The following is a 16998-nucleotide window of genomic DNA, read 5'->3' as shown; positions in this document are numbered from 1 at the left end:
AGTGGTTGTAAACAATTTATTTGGACTGAATTTAAACAAACAAATTAAGACGAACATTACTCAATTTAATTTGTTTGTTTAAATTCAACCCATATTAATTGTTTGCAACAGTTTTGCAGACATTATTTTTTTCAGTGCACTAGACAGTAAACACAACCTTATTGTTCTAAAGAACCCTTTTATTCTGAAAAATCTGTACAATTTATATTTCAATATGTATCTTGTTTGCTACCATCTTTATTTTGTTTCTGTTTTTAGTTTATCAGAACACAACCCCTTCTCCACAGAATAAATATCAGTAGCCTAATAAAGTAGAATATAGAGATATTGAATTTATGATCAATATTAGTATTTTTTCCTTAAGTATTATTACAACATTTAACTCAGTTGTGTATTTCAGATGCTGTGAAGTCATATAACTGTATAACTAATGCTAAATTATAATGACTTTTTTTGTATAATTCGGTGGGTGCTAGCAACCAAAATTCTTCAAATATGTTCTTTGTGTTCAACAGAAGAAAGAAAATCATAAAGGTTTAAAATTACACAAGAAGAGTAAATGATGAGGTAATTGTGCATTTCGGGTGAACTGTCCCTTTAACACACGATCAATAGAGGCCAATTGCAAGTATATCAGTAGTCCTCAACAAAATAGTTGCCACCGCGTTTCCTCATGTTTCGGTGAGTTAATGTTGTGGGTACGCCAAAATCAATTTAATAATAATAATAAAAACATGCTATATTCGACACAGGCGTGGCTTCTGACGTCACGCCCTTTTTACCCGGGAAATCATTTCTGGCGCAAAACCCGTGAACAGGACCACACGAGGAGTGCATTTATCAGGATAGAGCGTCAAGAGAGAGAGGTAAGTTTACTAGCTTGTTTTGTAAACTCATATTTGTCAATTTGTGAAACGCAGACCAATTAAACCAATTATAGACAGCTAACATTACAGATGAGCCAATTACTGTCGTTGCTTGCCAATGGTCGTTAGGCCTGGCACGACAACAATTTTTTTGATTGATGATATATTGTTCCCGAAATAATTGCGTTAAACAATATTATCGTCATTTGAACACAATGCCCCAAAATACAAGTATATTAAAAAAATATAAACTGGAGAAACTGCCCAGGCCCTGCTTTCGCCTCGGAGAAGGATAAGAACACCACGATCTGCACCACGTAATCATGTAAATTATTGAAGTGATGATGTACATGTATTGTTCGATAAGTCAATATATATTGAGAATTCCGAAGTACTTGTTGTACATTGTACAAAGTAAATTTGTAAAAATGGATCTGGGAAATGGAAAGTGCATATTTCATTTCAAGTTTTAACTTTAACTTGCAGTCTTTCATCTACTTTTTATTTTTTTTGCTTTTTTATTTTTGATAAATACATGTTTTTTGTGTAACTAGTAAGCATGGTCTAAGTTGGTAGTATGTTTTAAGCTGATTGGACAGTAAATGTGTAGTGTCATACAATCAAGATTTAAGTAATATTCACTGAGCTTTTGATTATTTGCTTTTTAACTCTACTTTTCAGAATGTAAATACATAACTGGATGCAATGTCTAAACGGAAGAGAATTAGTCCTGTGGAGGATGCCACTACACACATTCTGTCTGGCAAAGACAAGCCATGCTTTGAGGAGAGATTCATTAACTCTCATAAAGGTTAGTTAGTATCTGTATTTCAATGCTTTAGTCATCTCACACCACAAGAACATACTGTAGATTATTAAATCATATATCAAACATTAGACTGATATACATACGATAATAGCATTAAATGCATATGTAAAGCTGTGCTATGTTGAAAAATCTAATTTCAGTAGTTTTTTTTACTGGTATTATTAAGATAATTATTTTTTTGATGAAACAGTTGCTGTTGTGAATTGTGCAACTGATTGAACAGTTTTTCACAAAGGTTGAAACTAACCAGATGTTGGAAGAAGTTTTTATGGCCTGTAATTAATTAGTGCATGCCCATTAAAGGCCATGTCAATTAAATAAAGGACCACCTAATTGTCACTGAAACGCATAATTTTCAACGCTGTCATTTCTCTATTTTAGGTAGAGGTGTGTTTGCTAGCATGTCCATTGACAAAGGATGCTTCATTCTTGAATACCGTGGAAAGTTAATTTCCCAAGAGGAGAGCCAAATAAGACAGAATAAATACAGTGAAACAGAAAATACCTTCTTATTTGACTTTGATTGGGACGGAAAACAATGGTGGTAGGTTTTGGGAACCATTTGTACTATTTTTGAACTATTGGAAACCAGTCTCATGTTTTGTTTTCTCATTTTAGCATTGATGCCTCAAAAGAAGATGGTTCACTTGGGAGATTAGTGAATGACGATTACAAGTCTCCTAACTGTAAAATTAAAAAAATAGGTGTTGGAGGCAAACCACATCTGTGTTTGTTTTCAATTAAGGACATAGCTTCTGGTGAAGAAATAACATACAACTATGGAGATTCAAAATGGCCATGGCGTACTCTGGTAATTAGGTCTCTATTTACCTTGAGTTGGCGTTGTTGAGTTATTGTACTTAATGTGTTATATTACCTGATAAACTGAACAATTTCTATTAATAATAACGATGCAGTATTATTAATAATAACGATGCAGTATTGACAGCGTTGAACACTGCAAAAAAAAAAAAAGATTTGTTTAGACCAGGTTCTCTCTTTACAGATCAACCGAGCAGACTCTTGCAGTGATGAGAACACGCCATCAGAAGAGGCCGCATGCTTTCCTACCAAAATCAACCAGAAGTCAACTGAACAGGTAGATATTTTCAGTTTGAGTCAAGTTCTTGATCGTCTTATGAGACACAAGGAACATAATGATCCGTTTAGACCCTCAGAAGGTTCCAGTTTCACTCTAATCTATTATTGTATAGAGTAATAGACTTATTTGAACATAATAAGAAAGTCCTCATTTTTAAAAACCGTGACGTAGCTTGAGGATTCCAGGAGTGTGTGAGGATAATCTGTCCACTGTACTGACATTGATGTGGTGTGAATCGTGTCGTGTGTGTGTGTGAAGGTCCTGATGTTTCTCCAGTATGAAATAAATGTAATGTGTTTCTCAGAGTAGATGATGTTCTCTCTTTACAGATCAACCGAGCAGACTCTTGCAGTGATGAGAACACGCCATCAGAAGAGGCCGCATGCTGTCCTACCAAAATCAACAAGAAGTCAACTGAACAGGTAGATATTTTCAGTTTGAGTCAAGTTCTTGATCGTCTTATGAGACACAAGGAACATAATGATCCGTTTAGACCCTCAGAAGGTTCCAGTTTCACTCTAATCTATTATTGTATAGAGTAATAGACTTATTTGAACATAATAAGAAAGTCCTCATTTTTAAACCGTGACGTAGCTTGAGGATTCCAGGAGTGTGTGAGGATAATCTGTCCACTGTACTGACATTGATGTGGTGTGAATCGTGTCGTGTGTGTGTGTGAAGGTCCTGATGTTTCTCCAGTATGAAATAAATGTAATGTGTTTCTCAGAGTAGATGATGTTCTCTCTTTACAGATCAACCGAGCAGACTCTTGCAGTGATGAGAACACGCCATCAGAAGAGGCCGCATGCTGTCCTACCAAAATCAACAAGAAGTCAACTGAACAGGTAGATATTTTCAGTTTGAGTCAAGTTCTTGATCGTCTTATGAGACACAAGGAACATAACGATCCGTTTAGACCCTCAGTAGGTTCCAGTTTCACTCTAATCTATTATTGTATAGAGTAATAGACTTATTTGAACATAAGAATAGGGATGGCCAAAAACATTTTTTTCCAATAGTTTTTTTTAAACTGTGGTCCATTCATTATTGATTCTCAAAAGCAGTGAATCGATTTTTTTATTATTATTATTTTTTTGTATTTTATTTTGGTTATCATTGCACATGCATGTCATCGAGGCATCCGCACTCACACTTACAGCCACATACATCATCAGGGCTTAACTTTTTGCAGTGTGTGGAAACAGTGTGAGGTCACCTGAGCAGGAGCAGAACTGAAGTGATGCTCACTGATCAACACAGATCATTTCCCTGGTCTCGAGACCACATCTCTGCTTTTTAATGATTAACTGATTAATTCCTTTAGTTAAATGGTTTAAAATATAAGTCATGTTAAAAATTTCTTTCAAGCTGTTTTTAAAATGTTTGCTGCGTGAGGAAAAAAATTTGCTAGACCCATCATTCATAATTGTGTTCTAGAGAAAAGCTCAGTCATGTCGAAGTTGCAATTAAATGCTTTACCAGAACATGATAAATAAATAGGTATGCCTATCTGTGAGAATATTACAAAGCCATATTATTAAATAATAAAGAATAAATAACTTAATATTGTAAGCATATGCTTATTTTTGCACTTTTGTGAAACGAGAAGGAAAAGTTATAGACTGGAAAATATTGTAGATATTAAAGTTTAATTTTATCTTAAATGTAAAATAAGCTAATCAAGTTTTAGATGGGACTCTTTTTAGGCAGGTGTTCTAAAGAAATTAATCTGCCCACTATTTTAGGCTATATGTTGTTAAGCTACTGAGGGGAGTTTTGTTGTTTGTTTAATGTGCAACAGCTTTTAGAACAAGTGGCGCTTAAATTATTTTTTATTAATTTACCGTTTGTAAAATGTTCACCTGATTCAGTTTTTGAAATTTCAAAACTTTAAAATTTATATTCATCGATTTGTGAATCGAATAGAAAACTTGTATTAAAATCTAATTGAATCTGGGCATTTTAATTGATGCGCACCACTAATAAAGTCCTCATTTTTAAACCGTGCCGTAGCTTGAGGATTCCAGGAGTGTGTGAGGATAATCTGTCCACTGTACTGACATTGATGTGGTGTGAATCGTGTCGTGTGTGTGTGTGTGAAGGTCCTGATGTTTCTCCAGTATGAAATAAATGTAATGTGTTTCTCAGAGTAGATGATGTTCTCTCTTTACAGATCAACCGAGCAGACTCTTGCAGTGATGAGAACACGCCATCAGAAGAGGCCGCATGCTTTCCTACCAAAATCAACAAGAAGTCAACTGAACAGGTAGATATTTTCAGTTTGAGTCAAGTTCTTGATCGTCTTATGAGACACAAGGAACATAATGATCCGTTTTAGACCTCAGAAGGTTCCAGTTTCACTCTAATCTATTATTGTATAGAGTAATAGACTTATTTGAACATAATAAGAAAGTCCTCATTTTTAAACCGTGACGTAGCTTGAGGATTCCAGGAGTGTGTGAGGATAATCTGTCCACTGTACTGACATTGATGTGGTGTGAATCGTGTCGTGTGTGTGTGTGAAGGTCCTGATGTTTCTCCAGTATGAAATAAATGTAATGTGTTTCTCAGAGTAGATGATGTTCTCTCTTTACAGATCAACCGAGCAGACTCTTGCAGTGATGAGAACACGCCATCAGAAGAGGCCGCATGCTGTCCTACCAAAATCAACAAGAAGTCAACTGAACAGGTAGATATTTTCAGTTTGAGTCAAGTTCTTGATCGTCTTATGAGACACAAGGAACATAACGATCCGTTTAGACCCTCAGTAGGTTCCAGTTTCACTCTAATCTATTATTGTATAGAGTAATAGACTTATTTGAACATAAGAATAGGGATGGCCAAAAACATTTTTTTCCAATAGTTTTTTTAAACTGTGGTCCATTCATTATTGATTCTCAAAAGCAGTGAATCGATTTTTTTTATTATTATTATTTTTTTGTATTTTATTTTGGTTATCATTGCACATGCATGTCATCGAGGCATCCGCACTCACACTTACAGCCACATACATCATCAGGGCTTAACTTTTTGCAGTGTGTGGAAACAGTGTGAGGTCACCTGAGCAGGAGCAGAACTGAAGTGATGCTCACTGATCAACACAGATCATTTCCCTGGTCTCGAGACCACATCTCTGCTTTTTAATGATTAACTGATTAATTCCTTTAGTTAAATAGTTTAAAATATAAGTCATGTTAAAAATTTCTTTCAAGCTGTTTTTAAAATGTTTGCTGCGTGAGGAAAAAAATTTGCTAGACCCATCATTCATAATTGTGTTCTAGAGAAAAGCTCAGTCATGTCGAAGTTGCAATTAAATGCTTTACCAGAACATGATAAATAAATAGGTATGCCTATCTGTGAGAATATACAAAGCCATATTATTAAATAATAAAGAATAAATAACTTAATATTGTAAGCATATGCTTATTTTTGCACTTTTGTGAAACGAGAAGGAAAAGTTATAGACTGGAAATATTGTAGATATTAAAGTTTAATTTTATCTTAAATGTAAAATAAGCTAATCAAGTTTTAGATGGGACTCTTTTTAGGCAGGTGTTCTAAAGAAATTAATCTGCCCACTATTTTAGGCTATATGTTGTTAAGCTACTGAGGGGAGTTTTGTTGTTTGTTAATGTGCAACAGCTTTTAGAACAAGTGGCGCTTAAATTATTTTTTATTAATTTACCGTTTGTAAAATGTTCACCTGATTCAGTTTTTGAAATTTCAAACTTTAAAATTTATATTCATCGATTTGTGATCGAATAGAAAACTTGTATTAAAATCTAATTGAATCTGGGCATTTTAATTGATGCGCACCACTAATAAAGTCCTCATTTTTAAACCGTGCCGTAGCTTGAGGATTCCAGGAGTGTGTGAGGATAATCTGTCCACTGTACTGACATTGATGTGGTGTGAATCGTGTCGTGTGTGTGTGTGTGAAGGTCCTGATGTTTCTCCAGTATGAAATAAATGTAATGTGTTTTCTCAGAGTAGATGATGTTCTCTCTTTACAGATCAACCGAGCAGACTCTTGCAGTGGATGAGAACACGCCCATCAGAAGAGGCCGCATGCTTTCCTACCAAAATCAACAAGAAGTCAACTGAACAGGTAGATATTTTCAGTTTGAGTCAAGTTCTTGATCGTCTTATGAGACACAAGGAACATAATGATCCGTTTAGACCCTCAGAAGGTTCCAGTTTCACTCTAATCTATTATTGTATAGAGTAATAGACTTATTTGAACATAATAAGAAAGTCCTCATTTTTAAACCGTGACGTAGCTTGAGGATTCCAGGAGTGTGTGAGGATAATCTGTCCACTGTACTGACATTGATGTGGTGTGAATCGTGTCGTGTGTGTGTGTGTGTGAAGGTCCTGATGTTTCTCCAGTATGAAATAAATGTAGTGTTTCTCAGAGTAGATGATGTTCTCTCTTTACAGATCAACCGAGCAGACTCTTGCAGTGATGAGAACACGCCATCAGAAGAGGCCGCATGCTTTCCTACCAAAATCAACAAGAAGTCAACTGAACAGGTAGATATTTTCAGTTTGAGTCAAGTTCTTGATCGTCTTATGAGACACAAGGAACATAATGATCCGTTAAGACCCTCAGAAGGTTCCAGTTTCACTCTAATCTATTATTGTATAGAGTAATAGACTTATTTGAACATAATAAGAAAGTCCTCATTTTTAAACCGTGACGTAGCTTGAGGATTCCAGGAGTGTGTGAGGATAATCTGTCCACTGTACTGACATTGATGTGGTGTGAATCGTGTCGTGTGTGTGTGTGTGTGTGTGTGAAGGTCCTGATGTTTCTCCAGTATGAAATAAATGTAATGTGTTTCTCAGAGTAGATGATGTTCTCTCTTTACAGATCAACCGAGCAGACTCTTGCAGTGATGAGAACACGCCATCAGAAGAGGCCGCATGCTGTCCTACCAAAATCAACAAGAAGTCAACTGAACAGGTAGATATTTTCAGTTTGAGTCAAGTTCTTGATCGTCTTATGAGACACAAGGAACATAATGATCCAATTAGACCCAGTGGTGTCAACTTATTTTTAGTGTATTTTCAGACTCCTTAGTGACAAATTTTCAAAAAAGCGACTAGCGCCAAATCTAGCAACCTTTTTTTTTTTTGCTGTTGCTGGAGATTTTTGGAGACTCTGATCTGTCTTAAATTTAATAATTTAAAAAAAAAGCTATTAAAAAAAGTTAACATTGTTGGAATTTCAACATACAGGTTCTGAACTGTTTATTTATAAACCACAGCTACACAGGTTTGCTGCCCGGATAAACCGACTGAGAGAACATCATAACAGACATGCTGAACGCTTTGAAAAGCTGTCTGAAGCACTTGTAATTGAAGGACGGGTGCCTGATAGCTCAGCGAATGATGAATCTGAGGTATATGCTAGTTTTTTTTTGTTTGTTTTTTGGAGGGGGTGTCAAAATGTCTTTCATATTTCAGCGTAATGTTTCTCATAGGGGCTTTTAATACAGTATTGACTGATCCCACAGATATCTTGTGAGGAATCCTGTTCTGACTACAGTGACAAGGATTATGTCCCTGATTCAGACAGTAGCTCATCAGACAGCAGTTGTAGAAGTGAAGAGCTTTATAACTTGCATGCTAAGCCACTGAAGGGAGGTGTTGTGGGGTTTCAGAGTACAACAGACAGGAGTGCAACAGACAGGAGTGCAGCAGACAGGAGTGCAAGCGCATTAAATAACCGCTCCACATCTGTGACCCCGATGCCTACTGACCTGCAAATAAACAGATACAAGAAGAAACAATATTGTGTTTATTGTCAGAAGCCATTCTCTAAAATCGCACGACACTTGGAGTTTGTTCATCACAATGAACTGGAGGTAGCTAAGGCATTCAGCTTTGACAAAAAGTCAAAGGAAAGAAGAGCGAGATTACACCTTTTGAAAAGCAGAGGGAATTTTGCCCATAATGCTGCAGTTTCAAAAGCTGGAATTGGGGAAATGGTTGCTTGCCGGCGGCCCAAAGAAGAAAAATCTACCTCTGACTTCAGTCACTGTATCCACTGTCAAGGTCTGTACAACAGAAAGACCCTATGGAGACACATGCGAACATGCCCCCAGAACCCCACAAATGAAAAACACACAGTTGGACAGAGGAGAGTTCAGTCACTCATCAGCTTGAGCCTTCCTCCCACCAGCGGATGTTAGCAAAAGCGTATGGACCATTGCTTGTGAGATGGTGAATGATGAAGTTTCAGATGTTGTAAAAAAAAATAGATACATTCTTCTTTTAGGGGAGCAGATGTACAACAGGCTGAAGTCACATTCAGGAAGAAATAACTATGTTAAACAAAAAATGAGGGAAGTAGCAAGGCTTCTCATCACTGCCAGATCACTGACACCCATTCATAATATAGAGGACTTCATCCAACCCTGCAATTTTTCTCATGTTATAAAAGCAGTAAGAGCAGTCGCTGGATTCAGTGAGGAGACAAACACCTACAAGATACCATCACTGGCACTGAAGCTTGGACACAGCTTGGTGAAGATTGCCAACTCGGTGGAATGCAATGCACTGATGTCAGGACGCGAAGCCGTTGCAGAGTGTGCACGAAATTTCAGACGTTTGTATGAAAGCAAGTGGAATGATGTAGTGTCTGCAGCTGCACTGACTACTCTGGGTGAAGCTAAATGGAATAAGCCACAAGTCCTGCCATTTACAGAGGATGTCAGAACACTGCACACATTTCTATACTCAAAACAGCAAGAGTTTGTGAACGCCCTACAAGACAAACCTACTAGCAAAAACTTTGCCAATCTTTGCAAAGTAATGCTGACACAGATCGTCATTTTTAACAGAAGAAGAGAGGGTGAAGTGTCCAAGATGGAAATCCAGTCTTACACGTCTAGAGATCAAACACCAATGCACAAAGATATCGCAGCTGGGCTCAGTGACTTTGAGAAAAAGCTTTGTAGTTATTTTCAAAGAGTGGAAATACGTGGTAAGAGAGGGAGAAAAGTACCAGTGTTGCTGACCCCTGATATGGTTGTGGCTGTGGATTTCCTTATAAGAATGAGAGAAAGGTGTCAAGTTCCTGTTGAAAACAAGCATTTATTTGCTCGTCCAGGTGCTCTGTCTCACTATCGGGGTGCAGACTGCATTCGCCTGTATGCCAAAGAAAGTGGAGCAAAGCATCCAGAAGCCCTTTGCTCAACAAAGCTACGTAAGCAAGTTGCCACGTTGTCCACAGTATTAAACCTTAAAGACAATGAGATGGATCAATTAGCCAACTTCCTTGGCCATGATATTAGAGTTCATCGGGAGTTCTACCGCCTCCCTGAAAGCACTTTACAGCTTGCAAAGATTAGCAAGGTCTTAATTGCTATGGAAAAAGGGAGACTGCCCGAACTCCAGGGCAAAGGATTAGATGGCATAACAATAGATCCTCAAGGTAAATATAACTGTGTAATATGTATTTTAACACAATCTGTAATCCATGATCAATTTTATTTCACAATGGTGTATATTCTGTGAAATATTAGGATTATTGTCAGTATTTCCTAAAATTTCAAACATAGGCAGCTGATTTGTCTTAATCAGATGCAATTCATGTGTTTTTGTTTTAAACAGATGAAATGGATGTCTCCAGCAACAGTTCCAGTGATGAGGCAGAACTGCAAACTTCAAGTTGCAGAAGTCAAGAGAATGAGGATCATATGAATGGTATATGGTATATTCTACTTCTACATTTTTCTTCCTCCAGCTCTGCCTTTACTCGCTTACTCTGGATAATTACACTAGCTAGAACTGTACATTTCGTCATGTACATAAGTCAGTTTACTATACTTCAGATTGTTGCTTGCATGCTCTACTATCAGCAGGCAACCTGCAAGACGAGGGACCTCAAGATGAGGGACTCGAGGTGTCTTCAAAGAAAAAGGCAAAAATGGGTATGAGAAAACATATCACTTGTCAAGTCAGAAGAATAACATGTTTATTGTAAAGATACTAAAGTACAATATTAATAAATTCTTTAATCATTTATTATTGAAATGCTTCATCATAGGCTCCCAGAAAGCACATGTGGGTAGACCTAAATCCCCCTCCATTGTAGACTTGGATGTTGCCCATCTCAAACCAGGTAACTGTTTGAGATTATGAGATTAGACTTAATATTTACCATAGTCCCAATATGTAGGTGGGATTAAGACATCAGTGTGTGTGTGTGTAGTTCAGGCCTATTATTCACTATGGTCCCAATATGTAGGTGTGATCTAGACATCAGTGTGTATGTGTGTGTAGTTCAGGACTTATTATTCACCATGGTCCCAATATGTAGGTGTGATTTATACATCAGTGTGTGTGTGTGTGTGTAGTTCAGGACTTATTATTCACCATGGTCCCAATATGTAGGTGTGATTTATACATCAGTGTGTGTGTGTAGTTCAGGACTTATAATTCACCATGGTCCCAATATGTAGGTGTGATTTAGACATCAGTGTGTGTGTGTGTGTAGTTCAGGACTTATTATTCACCATGGTCCCAATATGTAGGTGTGATTTATACATCAGTGTGTGTGTGTAGTTCAGGACTTATAATTCACCATGGTCCCAATATGTAGGTGTGATTTAGACATCAGTGTGTGTGTGTGTAGTTCAGGACTTATAATTCACCATGGTCCCAATATGTAGGTGTGATCTAGACATCAGTGTGTGTGTAGTTCAGGACTTATAATTCACCATGGTCCCAATATGTAGGTGTGATTTAGACATCAGTGTGTGTGTGTAGTTCAGGCCTATTATTCACCATGGTCCTAATATGTAGGTGTGATTTAGACATCAGTGTGTGTGTGTGTGTGTGTGTAGTTCAGACCTATTATTCACTATGGTCCCAATATGTAGGTGTGATTTAGACATCAGTGTGTGTGTGTAGTTCAGGCCTATTATTCACCATGGTCCCAATATGTAGGTGTGATTTTGACATCAGTGTGTGTGTGTGTGTGTGTAGTTCAGGACTTATATATTGAATAATATGTATGGATTGTATAGCAGTAGTAAGTAATGACATTTACTGGCTTTGATTGATTTGCTTTGTATTTTAATTTTTTTAGGTCCAAAAGTCATTGTGAAAAGGAAGTGGTCAGAAGAGGAGGTCAATGCAGTTGAAAAACATATGCTGCATTTCATACACAGCTGTAGAGTTCCTGGGAAAGCAGACTGTGTCTCGTGTCTGTTGGCCGAACCTCATGCACTAAGAAACAGAGATTGGTCTGCTGTTAAGTTTTATGTAAATAACAGAATTGCTGCTTTGAAAAGACAACAGAGTCGGTAGGAGAGATTTTTCTTTACACATATATGCTGTTTTTAGTGTTGTCACGATACTGGAGTTTGATACCAATTGGTACTGAAATTTTAAAAACGTCCATTTCCATGCTCAACAGAAATGACTGTGATTGGCCGTGAAGGTCATCAGTTCATCGAACTCACCGCTGTTTACTAAGTGTAACCACAGATACAGGGACACTGGAGCGTTGTAAAGCTGTGAAGATCGGCTGGTCTGTCTGAGCTGACATACGAGCGATCCGATGATGAATCGACTGATCTTCGTGGTTTTAAAAGGCTCCAGTGTCCCTGTATCTGTGGTTACACTCAGTCAACAGCCTTGATTTCAGTAAACTGATGACTTTCACGGCCAATCACAGTCATTTCTGTTGAGCATGTGAACACAACGGCAAATCAGCGGTTTTTAAGAACGCGCTCAAAATGTTCGCAGGAAATGAACGTTTTTAAAATTTTAGTACCGTGACAACACTAGCTGTTTTATGTTTGAGTTTATATGTGTTTTTTGATCTTATCAGAATTTTGTTTGGGCATTAGTTCCAGGACACCAATCTGTTTTGGTCCCCATGTATTCAGCTGCATATAAACACTAAATGTTTGCACATTTTTTTGTTACTGCAGATAGGATGCTGTTTTGTAATCAGTGCTGCTACAGCAATAAAATCGTTCTTGTGAATTCAGTATTGAATCTATATTTTATATAATGGGTTGCTCTTTGCTTCTGTCATAATTATCCAATTTTAGTTATTTTCTGGAGCAGCATTAGTAGTTGATTTATTTCAGTTGGTCTCCAGTTATACTTCACAGCAAAACATTTTTTTAATCGGTATGTTTATCTTAACTCGCCCTTCACTACAGTATGTGGCCAATACATTATCTAGGTATGATTTGGACATCACTGTATGTCAGTGTAGTTCAGGTCTCACTTTTTACCATGGTCCCAATATGTAGGTATTATTTAGACATCAGTTTATTTGTGTTTATTTGTCCTGAAAAGTGATGAAATTAATGTTTGTCCTCATATGTAGGTAAAAAATCAGGTTGTGCAAAATGAGCTTGAAATGCAAATCTTAACAGATGACTGTCATAACAAGGCCATTGGCAACCTAAACCTGTTTTTAGCTTTGCTCTAGCAGCTTCAGAAAGGCATGTCCCCATTTGTGATGTATTTTTCATATGTACCAGTTTTTCACAAAAACGCGTATGTGTGTGTGCGTGTGTGTGTGTGTGTGTGTGTGTGTGTGTGTGTGTGTGTTGCGCAAGCTGAACTGCCGCTCTAGGTTATGGACGATCCTGGCGCCCTCAAACCGAAAGTGAAAACGAAAGTGACCCGTTAGCAACGTGAGGACCGGGGGGGTGTCGCAGATATAACCTAGGACGCGGGTGGTGCGGGAGGTGTCGCAGACGTCTCCCTCTCTATTGGTGTTGTGTCTTCTAAGGAGGAGGAGGAGGTGTTTGTGTGTGTGTGTGTGTGTGAAAAGATCAGGTGAAGGGCTCCTCGCCAGTGCTTGGAGTTTTTGCTCAATAAAATAGTTTGTCGTCTGTTTTTTTAAGTCCATCGTCTGTATTTACATTCACCCACTAGCAGCCAAAATCCACACCTTACACTATGAAGCGTGTATGCACTGTGACTACTTTTATATTGTTGATTAGCTGCTGGGCATTTCACTCTGTCTCGCACTGAAGGCTGTCAGTTTCGACCAATCACAACAGGCTGTCATTGGTCCAATCAGTGCAGATTAGCTTCGCGCTGAGGATGTGTTTGGGTACAAATGAATCACTGAACGAATCATATGGGAGTCGCTGGGATAATAAGGTAAAAATAAATGCAGATTATAAGACCATCAAAGTGTTTTTTGACCTTGCATGCAAATTAGACTGTTGTTGGAGACCCTTAAAACCTAAATATGACCCTATTTCATGTATAATATGGGCTCTTTAAAAGAAAATTCTGAACTTTTATAATCAATTTCACTTAAAGCTCTGTAGTGGTGCACAAAACCTGACAGCCATTGTACCATGTTAAAATTATTACAGGTTCATTAAGCATGTATAAGAAAAACATTGGGAATACTATAGCATTTGTTTAAAGCAAAAATGTACTACTACAAAAGTGAATATTTAATAAAGAAAATACCATTAAAAATTCTGTTCTAATTAAAATTTTATTTCAGGTCTAACACAAAATAGACAATACATCAGTTTACCTGTAAAACCCTTTAGTTTATATTTTAAATATACCTCCCCTTTATACTCCTTTAAAGTGAAACATGAAAATTCTATCAATTTTGAAAAGTTTCAGTACTAATGCTTTACAGTTTAAACAAAATTATTTTACTTTTGAGTAACAAAAGACTGTTTCTTCTAAAACTCACTTCCTCTGTTTCATTTGCATTCAGGTTAGGTCTGAAAGTAATGATGGAGCGCCACAAAAGTGTCTGAAATCATGCAAAAATGTACATTACTGTAGTTGGGAAAGATGTTTATACATTTAAAAAGTCGTCATAAAAATGTATTAATTTATATTTGTATAAAGTGAATCATGATGCATTTTTATTCATATCTCATCTAGCTTATCTTGCTGGCCTTCTTTTGCACATAAGGATGGGATGGTCTGGAACAAATTATTCATTCCTTCTGAAAACACAAAGCAGCATCACTGTGATTGTGTGTCATCATAAACAAAGAACTATATTAGAGGTTATTCACTGTATCTTGAGCACAGTGTCTGACAGACAAGGGATGCTGAGGGATGTATGAAAATTATGGGATGTAAACAGTTGTTCTATTTTAATATGTAGAGTATAGAATCATTGATCCAATAACCCTAGAAGATAGGGCTGTTACTAATTAAATGCAATCAGCATCAATAAAAAACATTCTTCAATTGCCACAGTGGCACAGAAGCTACATCAGATGTGTCATTTATTCATTTACTCATTCATTAGTAAGACAGAATTTATGTTTTAAATTATTCTTTGTTTGCTGTGAGCATTGTGTGTGCTGTTTATGTTCCCCTGGCACCTCACATATTTTCAGGAGTACATGAAAACAGCAATGTCATTTGACATGTCTGTTAAATGCAGCTCAGTAACACAATTGTAATGCAGAAAAATTACAATTCCAGTTGTATCAATAATGTTATGGTGTTAATGTTTTGTTTATAGAATTTTTTCATATAAAAATATGACATGTCAGTGGCTATCCCAATTTAAATACTATGCTCTTAAATTATACACTATGACATTTAGACAACTGGCTTGTTATCAGTTACATAAGTAAAGATGTAATGACTTTTTGTGTTCAGCATTGTGTTGTTTTACTGGTTAATGTGCATAAGTACAGTATACACACCTTCTTGTTGGAATCTTGTTCAGTAAACACAATGTTTAAATTACAAAACTGCACTGATGAGTGCATAAGTATTTAAATTGGTATGAAACAATGAATCATTCATGCATTCAATACATATTAAGCTGCCCTTTGCATCATCAGTGCTTTTTTTGGCCTTGCTTCTCAGCCACCATAAATAGCAAGGCTTCTACAGTGGATAATATTTAAATATGATAAAATTAAGCAAAGTTAAGTGTTGACTTGAAAGTTAATTACAATGAAGGGTCTGGGTCATAATGGTAACGAGATTTGTTAACATATTCATGTTTAAAGCCAACTAATCATAAAGTGAAATATAAATCCTGCTCACCTGTTATCTTGATAGACAGACACAGCACAGTGAAAGTAAGGTGGAAATTGCGATTTTTAACCCCAGAAGGTTCTTTTGAGACTTTTTATGAAAAAAGCACAATAGAAGTGTTACAAATAATGCTCAGACATAATATTTATATTTAATACATAATATTATACTCAATACTTTTACCTTCTAGTGAATGTTGTAGATAAGATCCAGGATCAGTTCACGAAGCTTAAGGTAAAGGTCTGTAATTTCATAAACATCATCTGACAATGCAAGGTTATGTTCATCCATGAGAACAGTTGAAAGACATCCTTATCACAAGGGTAGTCTTTAACTAAACACTCCTCTTTGCAAATGTTTGTTCAATTGGATGCAAGAAATTCTGCACTCCACATAAGCTGGGAACAGCAAACATTATTGAAGGTCGACCACTGGGAGCATGTGGGTTGTGAGTTGGCCGGATCCTGTGGCAATTCCAGGCACTGACTATTTCCTCAAGCTCCTCTTTAATAAAATAAAAGCAACAAAATAAATTAATAAACACACTGTACACTGCATATTGTAAGCTATGTAAATATTAAGTTAATCTTAATACATAAACTGCAATATTATCTTTATGATTAAATGAACTATAGTAAACCAAATGTGTTACCTGTATAGAATGCTTGAAACAAAACTGGATGAGAGATTTATCAACGAACGTATAAACAAAGTGCCCACTTTCTTTTAGCTGTTCAAAATGATCCATCCAAAATTGTATGCACTGGCTTTTAAAAGTGGACCACCATCGTTCAGTTTCTCTGGTTCTCCGTACTTGGACCAAGAGTGACAGATTAGGCACTAGCAGTGCCTCTAAAGAATGTCTGCATATCTGCTAAATGCGTATTTTAGTTCCATGGTCAATGCGAATTCTTTGTGGAAATCCGTTATTTTCAGCAACAGCTTGTAGGAAATAACCCGTAATTACTCGTGAGTCATTGTTCGTTTTGTATGCTTCAAGCCAGATAATTTGTCCGTTTATGCATATTCCGTAAGGTTTCAACTTGTCGTATTCGTCAATATGCCAAACATATTGGTCCGCGGCTGTTAAACATGTGTCGCCGCAGACGACTACGAGCGCGCATATCAACTCCTTGTCCATCTAACAGACAGACAGTTTCTCTGTTTGTAATAATGCC

General features: G+C 36.8%; 2 protein-coding genes across 2 annotated transcripts; both read left to right on the top strand.

Moving 5' to 3' along the window:
* Window positions 1-547: 547 nt before the first annotated feature.
* Window positions 548-8994, top strand: LOC130228708 (uncharacterized). The gene is made up of 13 exons (XM_056457144.1): window positions 548-866; window positions 1548-1677; window positions 2077-2239; window positions 2314-2506; window positions 2702-2794; window positions 3127-3219; window positions 3550-3642; window positions 4971-5063; window positions 5394-5486; window positions 7238-7330; window positions 7671-7763; window positions 8068-8202; window positions 8317-8994. Exons 2-13 carry the CDS (start codon window positions 1572-1574, stop codon window positions 8992-8994), a joined length of 1926 nt encoding a protein of 641 aa, XP_056313119.1. The 5' UTR covers window positions 548-866; window positions 1548-1571.
* Window positions 8995-9006: 12 nt separating this feature from the next.
* On the top strand, window positions 9007-10950 carry LOC130228606 (uncharacterized). Its single transcript, XM_056457034.1, has 4 exons — window positions 9007-10238; window positions 10418-10510; window positions 10666-10737; window positions 10854-10950. Exons 1-4 carry the CDS (start codon window positions 9023-9025, stop codon window positions 10946-10948), a joined length of 1476 nt encoding a protein of 491 aa, XP_056313009.1. The 5' UTR covers window positions 9007-9022; the 3' UTR covers window positions 10949-10950.
* The last annotated feature ends 6048 nt before the right edge of the window (window positions 10951-16998 follow it).

This window comes from Danio aesculapii, chromosome 5 (genome assembly GCF_903798145.1).
Source record: "Danio aesculapii chromosome 5, fDanAes4.1, whole genome shotgun sequence".
Lineage (NCBI taxonomy): Eukaryota > Metazoa > Chordata > Actinopteri > Cypriniformes > Danionidae > Danio > Danio aesculapii.
Note: the sequence above shows the minus strand (reverse complement) of the source record. Positions and strands in the feature narration are given on the sequence as shown.